At 37.4% G+C, this 20219-nt stretch overlaps 1 protein-coding gene across 4 annotated transcripts in view; it reads left to right on the top strand.

Moving 5' to 3' along the window:
• Positions 1 to 20219, top strand: part of PCYT1A (phosphate cytidylyltransferase 1A, choline) — a 47757-nt gene that overhangs the window by 8797 nt on the left and 18741 nt on the right. For 3 of the 4 annotated variants that reach the window (XM_042954679.1, XM_042954682.1, XM_042954680.1), the window contains exon 2: positions 8294 to 8420. In XM_042954679.1, the coding sequence (XP_042810613.1) occupies positions 8304 to 8420 (117 nt within the window). In that variant the 5' untranslated portion in view covers positions 8294 to 8303. Of the gene's footprint in view, positions 1 to 834; positions 1170 to 8293; positions 8421 to 20219 lie in introns of those variants that run through there. The other variant, XM_042954681.1, reaches the window with a different exon arrangement.

Genomic DNA, 20219 nt, shown 5'->3' with positions numbered 1-20219 from the left:
TTATATGATATGATTCCTAGTCTAGCGCCCTCGCTACTCTTCTGTTTTGGCCCAAACCAAAACAAGTCCCTAGAGTTCTTGAGTAGTCTGCCATCAATATGCCCAGTGAGAAGGGAGCCCACTGTTTATGAAAGATGAAAGTAAATTCCTGTCTGACAGAATATAATAAGTGGTTTTGATTAAATTCATATATGACCATTTTATATACTAGGTAGCATAGTGTTGTTAAGTGCACAGACCCTAGAGCCAGAATGCTTAGGTTCAAATCCTGTTTTTGCCCTGTCCTAGGTGTGTGATGTCCGTCATTTAACGTAGCTGTGCCTTAATTTCCTCATCTGCAAAATAGAGATAATAGTATTACCTACCTTATAGGATTGTTGTGAGGGTTAAATTACTTAATATATGCAGAAGTTGAAAGTTCTTGGCCATAGAAAGTATTCTGTAAGTGTTAGCTATAATTATTATCATCACTATTTTCATCATAATCTTTGGTATTATGATAGAGAAATATGGATTGTGTGATAATGCAGTGAAACAGATTTACATCTGATTGAATACCCTAATCATTAAGAATTTTAAATATATTCTATATTCTGTTTTCTAAAGATAAACTCTGCCATGTTTTATATTGTATTAAACTAGAGTATTAGGAGTGGATCTTATTTTGGCTCAGGTCATGATCATGCAGTTCATGGAATTAGGTCTCACATTGGGCTGTGTGTCAGGCTCTGTGCTACTGGCTGGGAGCCTGCTTGGGATTCTCTCCCCACCTCTGTCTCTCTGCCCCTCCTCCCTTTGCACATTTGTGTTCCCTCTCAAAATAAATAAGTAAACATTAAAAAAGAGTGGGTCATCACAAGGGGGAAAGGATCTAGTGGTATGTCACGTTGGCATATGATGACATATATCAATCCTGATCAATATTTTCATCAGTGACTTCGATGGAGACATAAAAACATTTTCAAGTTTACAGACTACATAAAATTATGATAAATAGCTAATATTATAGATGGCAGTCAAAATTTGAAATTATTTTAACAGACTGGAATAAGCAAAAAGATCAACCAAAATGGACTTTAACAGGATAATGACCAACAAAAGGAATAAATGTGTTTCTACACAACCTCAGCTCGAATGTCCTGATGTGCCAAAAGGAAATGCCTCCTGAGGTAACCCAGTCCCATTTCAGATAACTCTTTTGTTCCTAAAAAGGTTATTATTATGTTTAGTTAAAATTTATAACTCTGCATCTTCCAACCAATGATGCATTTTTTGGTCGACTCTCACAGAACAACTGTTTACTCTATCCAACATGACAAGCATTCAGATATTTAGAGATAGTTATCAGGTACCTTCTTATATAGTATAGAATTGTATCATATTGTATACTATAGTAGTTAGGGGTGTGTAGTCTGCAGCCAGTCTGACTGAATCTGATTCCTAGCTTCTCAGCTTACTAGCTATGTGACCTTAACTGTGCCTCAGTTTTCTCATCTGTAAAAATAGTGTTAAAAAACAATATAACTATGTCGAAGGATTGTGAAATTAAGGGAGTTTTAAATATTTTTAAGTATTTAGGTATACAGGTGTTATATAAGTGCTCACTGTTAGCGTAGTGGTGGTAATATTTCTTTCTTCATCACAGCTTAAGATCAGACTCTCTAGAAGGAGCGCCTGGGTGGCTTAGTCAGTTAAATGTCTGACTCTTGTTTGTGGCTCAGGTCATGATCTCGCAGTTTGTGGGATAGAGCCCCAAGTTGGGCTCTGTGCTGGCAGCACGGAGCCTGCTTGGGAGTCTCTCTGTCCCCCCCTCTCTCTGCCCCTTGCTCACATGCACACACACACTCTCTCTCTCTCTCTCAAATAAATAACCTTAGAGAAAAAAAAAGATCAGACTCTAGAAGAGTTCTTGCTACAACAGTAGTTCTTAAATGGGGTAGGAGTGGGAGATATATAGCAGGAGATATAGCATATTTAATATTTTACCATATTTTACATTAAAATGTAAAATATGTACAAGCACTACTGTGTGCCAAGCACCGATTAAGGCTTTACATGGATTACTCCATTTGAACCTCGTTTTTTAGGTGATGCAACTCTGACGATTAAGGAATTTGTTCCAAGTTCTCATGGCTAATAAGTGGTAGAGATAGGATTCATATTTAGGTAATCTGACTTTAGGTCCTGAACTCTTTTAATCACTACACTATGCTGACGAAGCGAGGTTAAGATTTCTGTATTTCTTAAAATGGAGCACGGATAAATAATATTGAGAAACACTGCCTTACACATTTGATTAAAGGTGTTTATATAAGGCAGATGGAGAGATTTTGTTGTATGTATTCAAATGAAATACAGGTAAAATATATTAGTATTACTATTATTTACCAAAGGGCTTTGTAACATATTAATAACAATGGTTGCCTTGATTCTTTTTATGTTTGTGAAGTTTACTTTGGCTTTTTAATTAGCTAATCATACAAATCCTTTCTCTTGCCTTGAGTCCTCATTATGATATTTTATATTTTTTGTATGATTTTTTAAAAAAAGTTTATTTATTTATTTTGAGAGAGAGAGAGAGGAGAGGAGGGACAGAGAGAGAGAGAGAGAGAGAGAGAGAGAGAGAGAGAGAGAGAATCCCAAGCAGGCTCCATGCTGTCAGTGCAGAGCCCCATATGGGGCTTGAATCCACGAACCATGAGGTTATAACCTGAGCCAAAATCAAGAGTCAATGCTTAACTGACTGAGCCACCTAGGCACCCCTGTGGTTTTTTAATCTAGTGAAATAGATCCAGTGTCACAAGGTCCAACCACCCCAGATACTAATTTGGCTTTAGAATGTCTTTAAAGCCACACTGACAATATTTTAACTCTTGGAAGGAGAGCCTTTGCTTCTTTCTAGTATAATAATATCCACCATGATTTGTCTAGTTAAGTTGAATCATATGACAGGATGATTCAGTATTTTAAGAAGTAAGCAGTTCAAAAGCAAAGCAAATTTTATGTTATGTGTATTTTGCCACAATGTAAAACAAACAAAAAAGCAAAGCAAAGTTGAAGTCGGGGAGGGAGGGATAGATTATAAAGTGAGTGGCATGAAGAAACCTGAGAGTGATAGTTATGTTGCTTATCTTAATTTTGATGATTCACAGATGTATAGATATGTTAAAACTCATTAAATTATATACTTTAAATACAGTTTGTTGTGTGTCAATTATACTTCAATAAAGCTGTAAAAATATTGTAGCACACATTACCCACCCCCCCCCCTTCCTCTTACTCCCCACCCCACCCCCACACACAGAGCAGACTTCTGAGAAATTCCTATAAACATGTTTTTGGACCTGTTAAGTATTTTTCTGTTAAACACTAAAGAATTTTAACTGTAAGTTATGGAAAATAATTGTTGAAAATATGACATGACATTTATTCCCTTGATTTATTATGGCGCCCTTAAAATTCTTTTATATCACGAATGGAAAGTGCCACCTATTTGTAATGTCAGAAGAGGGAAGAACAGAGATTAAAGAATTTTTTTTTTTTTATTTTTGAGAGACTGAACTCAAGTGAGTGTGGGGGAGAGAGAGAGAGGGAATGAGAATCTTAAGCAGGCTCTATGCTCAGCTTGGTGTTGGACGTGGAGCTCGATCTCATGACTCTGGAACATTGACCCCAGCCGAAATCAAAAGTGGGGAGGGAGCTTAACCAACTGAGCCACTCAGGTGCCCCAAGAATTCTTTATTGCTTAAGTTGAAAGCTTAGAAAAATCATAGCAAAACTATCTAATAGGGAAGATCTATATATCTGTACAGCTGACAAATTGGACTGCCTCTGAATCAGGCCAATAGCCATGTCAGTTATGTTTGATTGGTCCTGGGGCCTTGTTTACCTTTTAAGTAACTGTGACCTTTTATTCTGTGCAGTTAAGACTGATTTACATCAGTAAGAACTTAAGGGACCCATGCCGTAAGGAGAATGTTCCTGATAGAAGGAAGCAACAGTATTGATGATGAGACAGCTTCTTTTTAAAAGTCTTGGATTTCTGGGGCACCTGGGTGGCTCAGTTGGTTAAGCATTGGACTTCAGCTCAGATCATGATCTGACATGAGTTTGAGTCCGGCATCCGATGTCTGCTCTCAGTGCGGAGCCTGCTTTGGATTCTCTGTCTTCCTCTCTCTCTGCCCCTCCCCTGCTCACTCTCTCTCTCCCAAAAACAAACATAATAAATAAATGAGTAAGTAAGGAAGTAAGGAAGTAAGTAAAAACCTTGGATTCTAGGAGATAGCCCAATATAGTGGTGAAGACTTGGGAATTAGGCAAGCCTGGATTTAAATCCTGGCTCTCCCATTGGCCAGCTGTGTGATCTGTTGGTTATGTTGCTTAACTTCCCTGATCTTTAGTTTTCTCATTTGTAAGTTGGGGCTAATAATACCTGCATCTCAGGTTGTATGGGTTAAATGAGAATAATGTGTATTAAGTGCCTAGCACAGTGCTTGGCACATAGTAAATATTCAAAAAAAGATAGTCATTATTATGATTGTTGCTGTTATGATCTTACTTCCTTGCAAGATGTTTAGATTACGAGAACATATACTTCTTGGAATATTTGTATCATGTATACTAAATCAAAGAATTAGGAAGGAGAAGGAATATGTTTCTAGAGAATCTGAAAGACAATCTTATATGAGAGCCTATCTATGTGGAAAATTGCTACAGAACATTTTAAAAATTAAACTTTTTATTTGAAAAGTGTAAAGCCTATAGAAAAGTTGCAAGAATATTAAAATTAACTCCTTTATACCCCATCTAGTTGCATACATTGATAACATTTTGCCATATTTGCTTTACCTTTTTTTATATATAACATAGTGTACACAATTTTCTTCTTTCTCCTCCCCCACTCCTTCCCTTTCTTCTCCTCCATCCCCTTCCTTTGTTCCCTCCTCCCTCCCTCCCTTCTTTCACCTCCTTTCTATACCGCTATTGCTGCTGCTGAGGGTAAGTTGCAGAGATCATGACCCTTTTACCTCAAGGTACTTCAGCATTTATCTCCTTAAAACAAGGATAGTCTTTTACATAACATAGTGTAGTTATCAGGAAGTTTATTTTTTTCAATGTTTATTTATTTTTGAGACAGAGAGAGAGAGAGTGTGTGAGCCGGAGAGGGACAGAGAGAGAGACAGGAGATGAAGTGAGTTCTGTGCTGACAGCAGAGAGCCCAATGTGGGGCCTAAACTCACGAACTCTGAGATCATGACCTGAGCTGAAGTTGGACACTTAGCCGACTGAGCTACCCAGGCGCCCCAGGAAGTTTATTTTAACGTTGATGTGTATTATGATTTGGTACACAGTCCATATTCAGATTTTACTGATTGTCCTAATGACTATCCTTTATAACAATTTCTCCTGCAGCCTAGAAATGAAATTTCGTTGTCATTTCTTTGGAACAATCCCTCAGCCTTTCAGTGTGTGTGTGTGTGTGTGTGTGTGTGTGTGTGTGAATTTATTATTTATTTTGAAAGAGAGAGAGTGTGCTTGAACTGGGGAGGGGCAGAGAGAGAAAGAATCACAAGCAGGCTCCACATCATCAGTGTGGACCAACGTAGCACTTGAAGTCATGAACCGTGAGATCATGACCTGAGCGAAAATCAAGAGTTGTATGCTTAACCGACTGAGCCACCCAGGCACCCTTCATTGTTTTTCATGGTTTACATTTTTTGAAGAGTAACAGGCTTTATTTATTTATTTATTTATTTATCTATCTATCTATCTATCTATCTATATCCATGCTCAGCGTGGAGCCCAATGGGGGGCTCATGGCCTGAGCCAAAATCAAGAGTCTATGTTCAACCAACTAAGCCACCCAGGCACCCTGTAGAATCTTTTTTTTTTTTTTTTTTTTTTTTTTTGAGAGAGAGAGAGAATGTGTGTGAAAGCACGTGCTGGGGAGGGGCAGAGAGAAAGGGGACAGAGGATCTGAAGCAGGCTGTGTGCTGACTGCCGGGAGCCTGATGCGGGCTCAAACTGTGAGATCTGGTCTGAGCCAAAGTCTGGCACTTAACCCAATTGGGCCACCCAGGCACCCCTACAATGTCTTTTAATTGAGGTTTGTTTGCTCGTTCCTTATAAATCCATACAGGCTACGCATTTGGGGCAGGTGATGGAGACATTATTGGTGATGTTAGTTAACTTGGATCACTTGGCTAAGAAATTTTTTCGTTATAAAGTTAACTCTTTTCCCTTTGTAATTAATAAGTGATTTATGAGAATTGCTTCAAAATACATGGAGATACATTGAAACTGTCTAAATATCCTGTTCTTTAGCAAATTTCCCCCAGTGGTTTTAGAATCCTAAAGAGCACTTTTATATCATGAACATGTGGTTTCTTCAGCTGAATTAAAGTCTTCTTGAGAAAATAGTTTACTTCAAAAAGTATGTATCTTGTACACAGTAAGTTCCCACTATTAGTGACTGCCTGACCTTCAGCTGCCTGACACCAGATTGCTCATTACATTTTTCATGATGGATTTTGTCTACTTACCCTGAGAAGAAGTTAACAGATACTTAAGCAAAAGTCCTGTTGTGTGTAAATTAGAAATGGTCACTAATTGCACTGATTAGGTGTTTTTAGTAGGCCTCAGACCAGTGAGATAGGAGTAGTAATACAATCTCTGGATAGTTTCAAACATATGATAACAATAATGAAGAAAAGCTCTGATCATCACCGGAAAACTTGTTAAATGTATAGCACCTTTATTCCATTTTAATTTGCATTCGTGATGAAAGGAAGTTTCTGGGTGGTGTTCATCTTTCACTTTGGACTCTGACATTTTTCATGTCAGCCTAATACTTAGCCATGACTCATGGGTGTCACCTTCACTCTTTAAGAATTAGGTCAGATTTCTCTTAGATCTTGTCATATTGCCACTTGGAATTTAGCTGGAGGAAAGAAAATAAGGCTCAACTGCAGTTGTTTAGATGAACATCTTATTCAGGAGGGCTAATTAGAGACAGAAAGGTGGAGTAGAATGTCCTCATTCTGTCTGGCATTTTTTTAAAATAGTATTTTATTTTGGGGAGAGTGCAAGTGGGAGAGGGGTAGAGGAGGACAGAGGATCCAAAGCGGGCTCTGCACTGACAGGCTGACAGCAGCGAGCCTAATACGGGGCTCGAACTCATGAACTGTGAGATCATGACCTGAGCCCAAGTTGGATGCTCAACTAACTGAGCCACCCAGTGCCCCTGGCATTTTTTTTGTTTTGTTTTTTATCTCTGCTCTGAGGATATTTTTTCCACCTTTCACTGTACATATCTTGGGCAGAAATGACAGTTAACCATTAAAGTTCCTCTATCCCCAATTTCTGGCTGATGCCAGAAATTATCATTATCAATTATCATTATCATTATCAATTAATTTGTGCAAATTATGTTACCCAAGAAAAATGCAGATATCCTTGCAGGGTGTTGGAGAGGTAGCACAAGCCAACATCTAAACATAAACATCAAATATTCAGAGCTGTTCTGTGGTAGCTAGTTGCTAGAAGCTTTCTGCTAAGTGAGAGAGTAATTTATAAGTTTTCACTGGGGGAGGGAGAAGCCAGGGTGAGGTTTTAATAGTTGGCGCTTTGAATAGCTTAAGGTGCTAACTCTGAAAGAGGAAGGGGAAATGGGTATTAGACCAGGAAAAGGAAGGACATTTAAAAGATACAATATACTTACTTTACAATTTTCATAGATAACCCTGATGGAGTGGTCTCTGAAATCTACAGAGCATTAGGAGTTAAGAAATACATGTTTTGTTAAACCAGGAATTGGTGATGGCTGTCTCTTTTTAAAAAAGGCTCTTTTTTTTTCCATCTGCACCAAAGACATACCTTTCACTTTTCCTTGTGTCTGTCATATCTCCAGGTGTATCAGGGATGTTATTAGGGGAAGGTGGTAAATTCTATGTAACTGACTTTCTCAAAAAAGTTATTTCAATCTTTTACATTTAGACAGGATATGAAATTAGCAGTTGGTATACAGGCTGCATTGGTCAGGGTAATAATTTCCAAGGTCAGGTGATTAATTGTGGCCATTGTTTCAGAGAGGCATTTCAGTGTTTCTACTAGAGCATGTGTTTTGTGAAGCTTTGTTGTTTTTTGCCAGATGCAATTGGCTCATCTTGTGAGATCTGTGCTATGGAATTGATCTTTTGCTCAGTGTATCTGTGTTAACATCTCTGAAATACTTGTGACAGACTTTTTCTCCACTTCAATGAGAAAAAAATTCTTTTTCACTTTCTATGACCAGTTAAAAGAAGATGGATGCTCAGAGTTCAGCCAAAGTCAACACACGAAAGAGGAGGAAAGAGGTACCTGGACCCAATGGGGCAACAGAAGAAGATGGAATTTCTTCAAAAATGCCACGCTGTGCAATTGTAAGGAAGAGATATCTTTTTTGAACACTTAACCTGGCAGGGGGATGGTAAACACTGATATAAAATTAGTGATATCAGTATGACAAATCTTCTTAAATGATGGAAAGAATGAATAGTAAGTGTGAATAGTATTTTCACAGTTGTTGGAAATGTTCTACTTTCTTATCAAATTGAAGTTCACAGCTAACTTGCAAAAGCTTTACATTGGAACTGGAAAAAGAATGTTAGGAAAATTTGGAAGTTGTTAAGTTAGTTTATTAAGCTAAAGATTAAATTAAAGTGAATGAAATAGAGAAATTTGAGCTCTAGGCAGTCATCTGATCTTAGTATCATCTCTTAGTGTTTAGTTTTCTGTGTCTTACTTTTTTTCTGCCATATCATGCCTTCACTCTATTACTGGCTATATCTTAGATGAGAGCCTTTTTCTGTTACTGCCTACCTTATATTCCTTTATCCCTGGGACATTATCTTGTATTTCCTAACCACTGCCAAGCTGTCAATGAAACACCCCATTCCAAACTGCTCATCCTGTCTCAGTTTGGTACCCTTCTTAAAGCTTCCCCTAAAAAACATGTCAATGAACACATGTACAATTGAAGTTATTATTGGTATGTAATATTATTATGAAATCCATGTTTTAAAATTCCAGTGAAAGGATTATATATTTCTGTGTTTTCTTTACCTATATTGACTGTTAGCCATTGATCAAACTGCAATTTCCACTGGTTAGTTCTGGAACTTCATGTAGTGCAAAGGGAAAAGCATTTTTACTCTGACACAAATAACATTTGTTCTAAACCAGTACTCTATCTTGATCAGTAAAACCAGCTGGACTCCACCAATAGGAGGCTTATGCTTTAGGCCTGATATTGATGATATTGGTAGGGGCAAGTATATTCCTTTCCTATTGCTGCTTAACGAATTGCCACATATTTAGCGGCCTAAAACAATACAGATATATTGTCTTACAGTTCCGGAGGTTAGAAGTCTTAAATGGATTTTGGAGGACTAATATCAAAGTGTTGATAGGACTGGAGGTTGTAGGGGAGAATCTGTTTTCTTGTCTTTTCCAGCTTTGAGGGGCTGCCCCCATTGCTTTGCTCATGGTGCCAGCCAGCAGTCACATCACTCTGCTGCTTCTGTCATCACATTTCTTCTTCTTCTTCTTTTTTTTTAAGTTTTATTTATTTATTTTGAGAGAGAGAGAGAGACCTAGCGAGCCCAAGCACAAGCCAGGGAGGGGCAGAGAGAGAGAGGGAAAAAGAGAATGCCAAACAGGCTCTGTGCTATCAGTGCTGAGCCCAACAAGGCCTTGATGGGGCTTGATCTCACGAACCATGAGATCATGACCTGATCTGAAATCAAGAGTCAGACACTTAACTGAGCCAACCGGTGCCCCTCATCACATGTCTTTTGATTCTGACTCTCCTACCTGCTTTTTCACTTATAAAGACACTTATGATAGGGTACCTGGGTGGCTCAGTCGGTTGAGTGTCTGACTGTGGCTCAGGTCATGATCTCGTGGTTTGTGAGTTTGAGCCCCACATTGGGTTCTCGTCTGTCAGTGTAGAGAATGTCTCAGATTTTCTGTTTTCCTCTCTCTTTGCCCCTCTTTCTGTCTCTCTCTCCAAATTAAATAAACATAAAAAAATTTTTTAAAAGGCCCTTGTAATTACATTGAACATATTTGGATAATCCAGGATAATCACCCTTTCTCAAAATCCTTTAATTTAATCATATCTGCAAAGCTCTTTTTGCCATGTAAGGTAACATAGTCACAGGTTCCAGAGAATAACATGTAGACACGGCTTTAGGAAGCCATTATTCTGTACACCATACCAGGTATACTCAGAAAATGACTCAGCAGTCAACAAAACAGGAGAACATTGTTAATTTCTGAATGTTTCTTAGAGAATTCAGGTTAAGAGGATGATGGTAAGCACCAATTCAGCAATCAGTCTTGGAGGAGGGACAAGGTATAACCATGTAGTTGATACTCTTCGCCAGTCACAAGAGCTAAGAATAGAGCAAAGAAGGCAAGTGGAATGGTGGAATGGGCTCTGAGAAGACTTAAATTTCTCAGTCCTTAGAATTGAGGAATTTCAGTGCTTTAAATTGCTTTGCTTCGTATATTCATGTCACAGATCAATTGAGTGACTTGCTACTTACTCCACATTCCTCTCTAGTTAACACACTGGCTCTTTAGCATGGGCTAATGGTCAAAGATTCATTCACTCAACAGGCTGTACCAGCCCTAGTGAGGAGTGTCCGCTAAATAAACTTGTCTGTCATTGTACACTTGTACTTTCTCTGATCCCTTTTCAACTTTGTAGTGAAAGCAAACAATATTTTTTTCCTGTTTTTATAACAGGAATCTCTATTGAGATCATATAACCCACCCGTTTAAACTGCACAATTCAATGATTTTGGGTATATTTAGAATTGTGCAACCATCACCACAACTAATTTTAGAATATTTTATGTATCTAAAATGTGGATACCACATTTTATGTGTCCACACATTAGTTGACATTTGGGTTGAGCAAACAAGATTTTATCACACACAATGTCCAGCATAGCCACTAGGTGCTAAGAGTATAAAAGTAAATAGGACCTTCCCTTTGAGAGATGTGAGCCTAATGGGGAACTCTATAGCTCAGAGCTCAGAAGAATTTTTTTCCTTGCAAGGGTGGAGAGAAATTGGAAGGATCATTTAGTATTAGGTAGCTACATTGGTGGGTCAGGATGAATTAGAAAGAAGAGAGAAAAGAATTGGGGAAAAATGAAGCGATAACTTTATGGCTAGTTTGTTTGTAAGTATAAAGAATTTACTGACTCTTAAATACAGAGAACAAACTGAGGGTTGCTGGAAGGGAGGTGGGTTGGGGGGGCAGTTAAATGAGTGATGGGCATTAAGGAGGGCACTTGTTAGGATGCACACTGGATGTTATATGTAAGTGATGAATCACTGGGTTCTACTCCTGATACCAATACTACACTGTATGTTAACTAACTTGAATTTAAATAAAAAAAAAAAAAAAGAATTTACTGATACAGATGTTTCTAAAGATACAATCAAAAAGAATCACAAAAATATTTATGAAGAATAAGACATTTAGCCTATATCTGTATTTAGCACATGTATGGTTAAGTCACAAATTGGCAACAGTTCTGCTAATGGAGATAGATATCACAACCTCATATATTGAGAACACCCGTGTGCCAGTTACTATACACTGGAGATGCAAAGATGAAAAGATGACCTTGCTCTTAAGAAGCTCACAGACAAATAGGGGAAATAGATACGTTATTAAGATATAGAATGAAAAGGGCCAAATAGAAGGAACTTAGAAATACAATGGCTGCCTAGATGAACAACAGATTAACTTTGACCTAGAGGTGGGGACAGTGGTTTTGGAAAAGCTTCACTGAGGAGATTATTTCTGAGCTGAACTTTGAAGAATAAATAGGAATTCAAGAAATGGACAAGAGATAGAATACAAGTTCAAGTGTGATATAATAGTATGTTTAGCAAACCATGAGTAATATTAGAGTTTAAAGTTCAGAAAATAATCTGCAATAGATAAGGCAAGCGACAACCTGATTAATGAAGGATCTTGTGTGCTGTGCTAAAGAGTTGAACTTTACCCTGTGGGCAATGTGATCAGATTTGTAATTTAGATCATCCTGATTGCTTTGGAAAAGATGAGCTGAAACAGTGATAGAAACCAGAGAACTAGTTTCGAGATTGTTGTAATGATCCAGGTTGAAGATAATGAGGACTTAAACTAAAATTTTAAGTTTTTAAGAGGTAAAATAGATAATTCTTGGAAATCAGGATGTAAAGGATGAGGGTGTTAAAGATGACTTCTAGATTTGAGTCTTAGGTAGATTGTGTATATGGGATGCTTCTTAAATAAATACAGAAAGAAGATCTGGTTTAGCAGAAAGATGATAAGTTTAATTTAATACAAGTTCAATTTAAAAGGTTTAGGAAACATCCAAATAGTAGTTAGATAGATGAGCTCATTGTTTCCATTCATTGAAATGGCAATAAGAGTCTGAGAAAATTGTTACTTTTCTTTTTCACTTCCTCCTTTCCTTCTTCTCTCCCTCCCTCTCTCCCTCTCCCTCTCCCCTTATCTCCTTCTCCCTTCCTTTCTTCTTTTCCTCCTTTTCCTTTCCTTCTTTCCTTCCTCCTTCCTTCCTTCCTTCCTTCCTTTCCTATCCCCAGGGAGTGGAATCTCTCAGCTCTGTTCTTTATCCCTTCTTTATCACACCATATGGTATTCCTCTTGACTCCATAGCCTTTCGTCTAGTATTATGGAAATAATTTGGATCTCAGGAACACTTGTTATCATTTGTGCCGCATGTTTGAGTAAAAGGGAAATGTTTCTCTGTGTCATTCTGAAAGCTTTTGCTGAAAAATATTTAAGAGTCCTTAGAAGTAGAATCCTGGGAAGCCAGTATCAAATTATGGTCTTAATCTGAGTTATCTCCATTTCCCTATTTTTTTTTTAATTTTTAAGTTTATTTGTTTGTTTTGAGAGAGAGAGAAAGAGAGAGAGGGCAAGCATGAGTGTGGGAGGGACAGAGAGAGGGAGAGAGAGAATCCCAAGCAGGCTCCACATTGTCAGTGCAGAGCCCGATGCAGGGCTCGAACCCACGAATTGTGAGATCGTGACCTGAGCCAAAATCAGGAGTTGGACGCCCAACCAGCAGAGCCACCCAGGTTCCCCTCCATTTCCCTATTTTAAGGACACCAGAATGTCATCTCTTTGACTGGAATTTTGAGGAATAGTGCGTTAATATATGTGAACATAATCAGGAAAAGTTTTCATGAAAGCAATATTGCATTTAGAAGACCATTCATAATTTGGGAGATGATCATTAATAGTCAGAATTTTTAGTTATAATAGTATTAGTTATAATTTGTATAGAATTAGAAACTTCATATAGCATCTAGAAGCTAACCTCTTAGATTAATACAATTTAGTTAATTTTGTTGATGTAATGAAATCCTGTGTTCCATAAAATGGAATTGAAAATGAACTCATGGGGGCGCCTGGGTGGCTCAGTCGATTAAGCGGCTGACTTCGGCTCAGGTCATGATCTCGCGGTCCGTGAGTTCGAGCCCCGCGTCGGGCTCTGTGCCGACAGCTCAGAGCCTGGAGCCTGTTTCAGATTCTGTGTCTCCCTCTCTCTGACCCTCCCCTGTTCATGCTCTGTCTCTCTCTGTCTCAAAAATAAATAAACGTTAAAAAAAAAATTAAAAAAAAGAAAATGAACTCATGTTGTTGATGATGACCTAATTTGTTGAGTGCCACTATATGTAAAAAGTTGTGCTAGTGACTTTGTGTATGCTTTTTTATTTAACTCTCAAGTAACCTTGTGGGGCCAGTATTATCTTCTATTTTATGGAAGATGAAAGCTGTGATATCACAGCTATTAAGTGATAGAGCTGGGATTTAGATCTAAGTTTTTTTAAGTTCTAAATCCATGCTTTTTCATTTATGCTTCACAACCAGATAGTCAAACGACTTGAAAATAATACTATTCTGTAGCATTCCCTTGAGGTTAAAATGAAGGAGGTATGTTTTAGGAGAATATAGGTAGAAATACTTAGTCCTACTTTTATAAAGCATCTTCTAGATGCTTTTTTTTTAGAAAGATGTTTTTAAAAATACTATTCATTCTAGCTGGAGACATCTAGAGAGATAAAGATTTTGCTGATCTCTTGTAGTCAAAGAACCTTTGGTTTCACTTTCTATACTTAGGAGGAATTGAAACCCTAGCCAGGAGGGATAGCTGTATTTGCCTTTTGCCTTGGAATGTACACAGTAATCAGAAAAGATTGAAGAAATAGTTGTAAAAGATAGGATACTTTAATGTATCTTTTTAAATTAAGATAAAATTCATATAACATAAAATTTATCATTTAAAGCATTTAAATTTTTTTTAATGTTTATTTATTTTTGAGACAGAGACAGAGCACGAGCAGGGTAGGGACAGAGAGAGAGAGGGAGACACAGAATCCGGGCTCCAGGCTCTGAGCTGTCAGCACAGGGCCCCACGCGGGGCTCAAACTCATGAACCGCGAGATCATGACCTGAGCCAAAGTTGGATGCTTAACCAACTGAACCACCCAGGCACCCCAGCATTTAAACCATTTTAAAGTGTACAATTCGGGGGTTTTTAGTATATTCACAGTGTTATGCAACCATCACCACTATCTAATTCCAGAACGTTTTCATCACCACAAAAAGAAACCCCATATCTATTACAATCACTCCCCATCCCCCCAACCTACCCCTAGCAACCCTACTTTCTATCTCCAGGTGTTTGTATATTTTGGACGTTTCATATAAATGGAATCCTCCCAATAGCCTTTTGTAGCTGGCTTCTTATATTTAACATACTATTTTCAAGGTCCAGCCAGGTGGTAACATGTATTAATACTGCATTCCTTTTTATAGGTGAATAATATTGCATGTGGACATACTGTTTTGTTTATCCATTCATGAATTGATGGACATTTGGATTGTTTACACTTTTTGGCTATTGTGAATAATGCTGTTATTAATATTATTTGTGTACAGGTTTTTAAAAAAAAAAAATGTGTCTCCAGGGGCACCTGGCTGGCTTAGTCAGTAGCGCATGAGATGCTCGATCTTGAGGTTGTGAGTTCAAGTCCCACGTTGGGTGTAAAGCCTACTTAAAAAATAATAATAAATTTTAAAAATCTGTGTTTTCATTCTCTTGGTTACATACCCATGGGTATAATTTCTGGATCATATGGTATTATATGTTTAACATTTTAAAGAACGGTTTTCCAAAGTTGAGCACCAATTTACATTCACAGCAGCAGTGTATGTAGGTTCGTTTCTCCACATTCTTGCCATCACTGTTACCGCCTGTCTTTTTTGCTCATAGCCATCCTGGTGGGTGTGAAGTAGTATCATTGTGGTTTTGATTTGCATTTCCATGATGACTAATGTTGTTGAGCATCTTTCCATGTGGTTTTTTTTTTTTTGGCAATTACTGTACCTTCTTTGGAGAAATGTCTAGATCCCTTTGCCTCCTTAACTCTTCACTGCCCCCTTCTGCCTCCCTGCAATTCATCATGGCCTAACCCTAGATCTTTCAGTTTCTGATAATTCTTTGTTTCTCTTCCTGGACTGTTAACTTGGCCTTCTATAGATTAATGTTGCTAGCTTGATCTGGACTTAATGTAGTGCCCAGTATTTGCTGATGCTCTGGTATATTTCCCACAGCAGCTAGTCCACGTATTTTCTGCTTTCCTCAAGCTTTCAGTCTCATTCCAACCTCTCTGTTTTTTTGTTTTTTTTTAACGTTTATTTATTTTTGAGACAGAGAGAGACAGAGCATGAACGGGGGAGGGTCAGAGCGAGGGAGACACAGAATCTGAAACAGGCTCCAGGCTCTGAGCTGTCAGCACAGAGCCCGACGCGGGGCTCGAACTCACGGACCGCGAGATCATGACCCGAGCCGAAGTCGGCCGCTTAACCGACTGAGCCACCCAGGCGCCCCCATACCTCTCTGTTTTTAATGGTAATTTCATGTCCTTCTTACTATACTGAGAAAATTGAGGGCATCGGTTATAAATTTGTACATCTTTCCTCCTTTACATCTAACATTAGCCTTTTATCACCTTCCCTTTCTTCTGCTTTTAGAAAAGTGTGATCATTCTTATTTCTAGGGCTAATACCTTCCCCCGTCCTGTCCTTTGAAACCATTCCCTGCCATTTCTCTAGACTCTTTCTTCCTATTATCTATTTTATTCCTTCTCCAGTATTTTCCATCTCTTTGAATCCTTTTCCTCTGTCTTGGACATGCCCAGATCTCCTTAACTTAAAAACAAACAAATAAAAACAACAACAACAACCCCCCCCCCCAAACCTGCCACCTATCTTTCTGTCTCCTTTAGATACCTTGCAGTTTTTCTCATTTCCGTTTATGGGTACACATATCTAGTGAGAAATTATTACTAATCTATTTCCTTTTCTTCTAATTTTCTTTTTTTTCATTTTTTAATGTTAATTTTATTAAAAATTTTAAAAATATTTGTTATTTATTTTTGAGAGAGAGAGACAGAGTACGAGCAGGGGAGGGGCAGAGAGAGAGGGAGACACAGAACTTGGAACAGGCTCCAGGCTCTGAGCTGTCAACACAGAGCCCGATGTGGGGCTCCAACTCACAAGCTGTGAGATCATGACCTGAGCGGAAGTCTGACGACCAACTGAGCCACCCACGTGCCCCTTCTTCTAATTTTCTTAAAGGCACTGGTGTCCTCACTTTCATTAATATTCTAAAAGGTCTCTAATGATCATTTGAATCACCATGCTCAAAGACTTCTCTCACTTCTCATTTTCTTTGATCTCAACTCCTTTTTTAAAAACTTCTCCATTCCTGCCACTAGTAGTACAATCTAATTTTCTTCAGTTCTACAACTCTAAAATGCCTGTTTTTCTCAAGTGACAGTATTTTTTCTTTTTACCATGTCCTACCTATTCTTCCTTCACAAAATCTGCCACCCTTTCTACTCCCACTGCAACATTTATGGGAAAATCTGTAAGTCCATTTTCTTCTCCCTGTAATAACCTCAGAACTGATCTCTTTCTAAGTATGCAAATAACCAGTGGTGTTCTAGTAAACTGGCTTACTGGGGGAAAAACCCTCTGATATGTAGCACTTGCTGATTTCTGTGCCTAATAAGTTCAGACTACCAATGATTTAATAAATGGCCCACATAATTCCTGAATTTTTAACAACCAGCTTCTGTACACCATTGATAATAACTTTCAGAGACACAATAAAGCTCATCTTTTATCTACATGTACTATTGTTAATAAACATAATTTTTTCTATTTGTTTGATGTATTTTTGCCTGTTTTTATGTATAAATATATACATAAACTTTATTGAGATGTAATTCACATACCATTATAATTCACATGCCCATTTAAAATGTGCAATCCAGTGGTTTTTAGACTATTCAGAGTTGTGCATCCATTATCATATCTATTTTAGAACATTTTCATCACCCCAGAGAGAAACCTGGTACCCATTATCAGTCACTCTCCATTTCTCCCTAACCCTCCAAGCCCAGTATAACCACTAATTTACTTTCTGTGTATAAGTTTTCCTATTCTAGATATTACATATAAATGGAATCATACAATAAGTGGTCTTTTGTGACTGCCTTCTTTCATATAGCATTATGTTTTCAAGATTTCAAGATCCATATTGTAGCATGTATCAGTACTGCATTCCTTTTTATGGCCAAATATCATTTGTTTCTAGAGATATAACTTACATACAATAGAGTGCACAAATCTTAAGTGTACAGCTCAATAAATTTTTACATATGTATACCTGTCTTCCCAGAAGACTCTCATGTCCCTGCTCATCAGTATCCACTTTCCCCAATTTCCTCTTTTTCCTCTGGCTTCTATTCATCATAGATTTAGCTTTGCCTGTTTTTTTTTTTTACCTTTATATAGATGGAATCATAGAGTATATTATTTTGTGAATAGCATATGCTTTTAGAAACACACTACTGTTAAGCAACTCATTTGAATACTGACTTTTAGAAGATAAATTGTCTTATCTAATCTGTAGAGAAATCTCTCTTAACTACAGAAAACTGTATATTTGTGTCTTTGGTCTATTCTTATCTCTTTTATAAAATGTTCTTAAAGGGGCATCTGCGTGGCTCAGCATGAGCCTGTTTGGGATTCTCAATCTCTCCTTCTCTCTCTCTGACCCTTCCCTGCTCTCTCTGTCTCTCTCAAAATAAAACACTAAACTAAAAAAAAAAAAAAAAAGTTCTTAAAAAGGATAACACTCATATGCACACGTCTCCTAAAAATGGGTGTTTTCACTTATCTTTATTATAGCTTTAGCATATCTTAACTAAGCTTATATAAGTGATTTTATTTTTTTATATTAAAAATTTTAATGTTTATTTTTGAAAGAGAGAGAGAGACAGAGACAGAGTATGAGCAGGGGAGGGACAGAGAGAGAGGGAGACATAGAATCTGAAGCAGGCTCCAGGCTCTGAGCTGTCAGCATAGAGCCCGGCATGGGTCTTGAACTCACAAACTGTGAGATTATGACCTGAGCCTAAGTTGGACACTTAACTGACTGAACCACCCTGGTGCCCCATATAAGGGATTTTTAAAAAGAAGTATGTTTTAATTTTAAAATCTAATCTTAAAAATCTGTCCTTATCTGAAAACAAATCAAAGTGATGTTTTCCCAGTCCCTGGATTCAGACCAATCATGATGCGATTTGTTTAGAATTTAAAATTCTAAGTGAACATCACTATAACCCACAGAAATTAAAAGAATTATAAGGGAATGTAATGAAAAATTAAATGCCAAAAAAAGTTGACAATTTAAATGAAACAGACATTGCTAGAAAGAGACAAATTGCCAAAACTGACCCAAAATTAAATAGAGAATCTGAATGACGAATCCCAAGTTAAAAAATAAAAATAAAAAAAGTAGTCTTTAAAAATCTTCCCACAATGATAAGTCCAGACCCAGATGCTTCATTGGTGAATTCTTTCAAACATTTAAGGAAGTAATAGCTTTCTATTCTGAATAAATGGTTTCAGAAAATAGAGGAAAAGAAAATACTTTCTATCCCCTTTTGCGAAGCCAAACATCAAAGCCAGGCAAAAAAAGCACAAGAAAAGATAACTATCGTTCAAAATTTCTCACAAGCTTAGATGCAAAAATCTGTAACAATATATTAACAAATTAAATCCAGGAATATTTAAAAAGATTTATATAACATGACCAAGAGGGATTTCACTCAGGAATGCAAGATTGGTTTAGCATCCTAAAATCAATTAATCTAATACACTATAAGTAACAAAAGACAAAAACAGAATATGCATGTTTCAGTAATACAGAAAAAGCATATGACAAAACCCAACACCTATTATAAAAGCTCTAAACAAATTGCAAAAATAAGGGCGGTTCCTCAGCTGATAAAGGCATCTACAAAACATCTAGGGTTAACATAATATTTAATGGTGAAAGATTGGATACTTCACCCCTAAGATTGGAAAAAAGGCAAAGATCTTTGTCCTTGTTACTTCTATTCAGCATTGTGCTAGAGATTCTAACTAAGGCAACAAGGGATAATAAAAGGAAATTAAAGGCATCCAAATTGGAAAGGAGTAAGTAAAACTGTCTTGAGTCATAGATTACATGATCTCAAATGTAGAAAATCCTAAGGAATCTACCAAAGTGCTAGAACTAATAATTGAGTTTAGCAAATTCACAAGACATTAGATCAATATACAAAAATCATCTGAAATTACACACACAGACACACATTTGCACATATAAATCAACTTGCATTTTTTTTTTTTTTATTTTTTTTTTCAACGTTTTTTTATTTATTTTTGGGACAGAGAGAGACAGAGCATGAACGGGGGAGGGGCAGAGAGAGAGGGAGACACAGAATCGGAAACAGGCTCCAGGCTCCGAGCCATCAGCCCAGAGCCTGACGCGGGGCTCGAACTCACGGACCGCGAGATCGTGACCTGGCTGAAGTCGGACGCTTAACCAACTACGCCACCCAGGCGCCCCTCAACTTGCATTTTTATATACCAGTAAGGAACAATCCAAAAATACAGTGAAGAAAAACAATTCCCTTCATAATAGCATCAAATAGAATAAAATACTTATGAAACAATTTAACAAAAACTTTTAAGTAGTAGAGTTAAGTTAACTCTGTAGAGGAAAGAGAATTCCTGCATT

The sequence above is a fragment of the Panthera leo genome, chromosome C2 (assembly GCF_018350215.1).
Source record: "Panthera leo isolate Ple1 chromosome C2, P.leo_Ple1_pat1.1, whole genome shotgun sequence".
In the NCBI taxonomy this organism is placed as follows: domain Eukaryota; kingdom Metazoa; phylum Chordata; class Mammalia; order Carnivora; family Felidae; genus Panthera; species Panthera leo.
Note: the sequence above shows the minus strand (reverse complement) of the source record. Positions and strands in the feature narration are given on the sequence as shown.